General features: G+C 36.4%; 1 protein-coding gene across 1 annotated transcript in view; it reads left to right on the top strand.

Annotated features, from left to right (window-relative positions):
• LOC110458791 overlaps window positions 1-1,093 on the top strand; it is a 9,922-nt gene extending 8,829 nt beyond the window's left edge. Inside the window, exon 9 of the mRNA XM_021510699.1 lies at window positions 915-1,093. Within this exon, the coding sequence (XP_021366374.1) occupies window positions 915-1,093 (179 nt within the window). The remainder of the gene's footprint in view (window positions 1-914) is intronic.
• The last annotated feature ends 573 nt before the right edge of the window (window positions 1,094-1,666 follow it).

Raw genomic sequence — 1,666 nt, 5'->3', positions numbered from 1 at the left:
GAAAATTGATTTCATAGGGGAATAGCAAAAGTTTGACTGAGCGAATTTTTCCCGGTAAATGGTAAGACAGATGATGCAGTGATGAAGCTAGAATTCATATGTGCATTAACACAATACGAATATATCATTACAGCGAAAAAGAAAGGAAATATCAAAATAAAAATAGTAATTGAGTGTGAAGGGCGAAATTAACGCTTCGAGAAAATTGATTTCATAGGGGAATAGCAAAAGTTTGACTGAGCGAAATTTTCCCGGTAAACAGTAAGACAGTTGATGCAGTGATGAAGCTAGCATTCATATGTGCATTAACACAATACAAAAGAGAATAACGACGAACAAAAGGATTGAATGACACGTAACAAAGAAGAGGGATGTATGTTTTAATGGTGTGCTATATTGTATTTTACTTTACTTAAAATGACATGCTCCAAAAATATTTAACCGGAATAAATCCATCTCGTTCAACCAGACTCTTGTTGTCTGCGCATGCTACGCCGAACAGAGATTATAAGTGATAAAGCGTCTGGTTGAACGAGACTAGAATAAATCTTACTCCAAATCACTTATGAGTTTGTTTGCTTCCTATTGTTGATGAAGAAGTGAATCTTGCATTCATCTATACATAAACACATGACAATGAGGAATAAAGATGAATACACGGATTTAATGACATGTGACAAATAGGGTACAGTGCATTGATCGAAGGATTAATGGTTTAATAATGTGCTATATTGTGTTGTTTTTCCTTAATTCCCTAGACATGATAAAATGGTTATACCGGAATATATCCGACTCAAAACAAATTATGAGCATTTTTTTTCGCCACCCATTGCTTACCTCGAACCTTATATAGCACCAAATTAAGCACAATTCTGTTGAAACTCTTCATCATACTTTTAATGCTTGTTTTTTAGCATATGCCTTATTCCTGAACGGCGACCCAAACCTAAAATACGATACCCAAAATCAATATACACTGACCATCACGTGCATGGACAACTTTGGCTTGTCCTCTACCAGGGACATTGTGGTCAGCATCACAGAAAATGCTTCACCATCAATGGACAATCTCCCAAGTGAGTATTTATGTTGATGCCTGCTATACGTGACTGCTTAGATGTCTTTTTGTGTCTTTTTGAAAAAAAGACGGTGTACCGATGAAAACAATTGCCCTTTCCCTACGAACATGTCAGGGCCACAGACCATAAAGAAACAATACTTATCAGCTTATACTAATCACTCTAAAATGTCCGGATGGAAGCGCATCGGGGCCGTGACTGTGGGAGGAAACCGGAGCACCTGTAAAAACACGTCGGCGGGAAGGTGATACATAAACTGTTAATGCCCGATCAAGGAATCGAACCTTTGTCGTGTTGCAAAAAGGGGCGTGCGTTATCCAATGCGCCACCCGAAAAACCAATATAATTATAACTTATCAGTGAATAGTCATATGCTTAATTCATATAAAGCAATATGCTATTGGGAAAATACAGATAAAAACATGGATCATGCTGGATTGGCAATGATTGGCAATTCGAAGAGATAAGGAATCATCATAAGGTTCCCTTTTCAATATTCCATGATAGAAAATTGTTTGTTGGTAAATATTGCCTATCAATATTCTATAAAATTTAGAAATGTTATGATGAAATATTATTCACAAAGA

Source organism: Mizuhopecten yessoensis, unplaced genomic scaffold, assembly GCF_002113885.1.
Source record: "Mizuhopecten yessoensis strain PY_sf001 unplaced genomic scaffold, ASM211388v2 scaffold9791, whole genome shotgun sequence".
In the NCBI taxonomy this organism is placed as follows: domain Eukaryota; kingdom Metazoa; phylum Mollusca; class Bivalvia; order Pectinida; family Pectinidae; genus Mizuhopecten; species Mizuhopecten yessoensis.
This window is presented reverse-complemented; position numbering and strand designations above follow the sequence as displayed.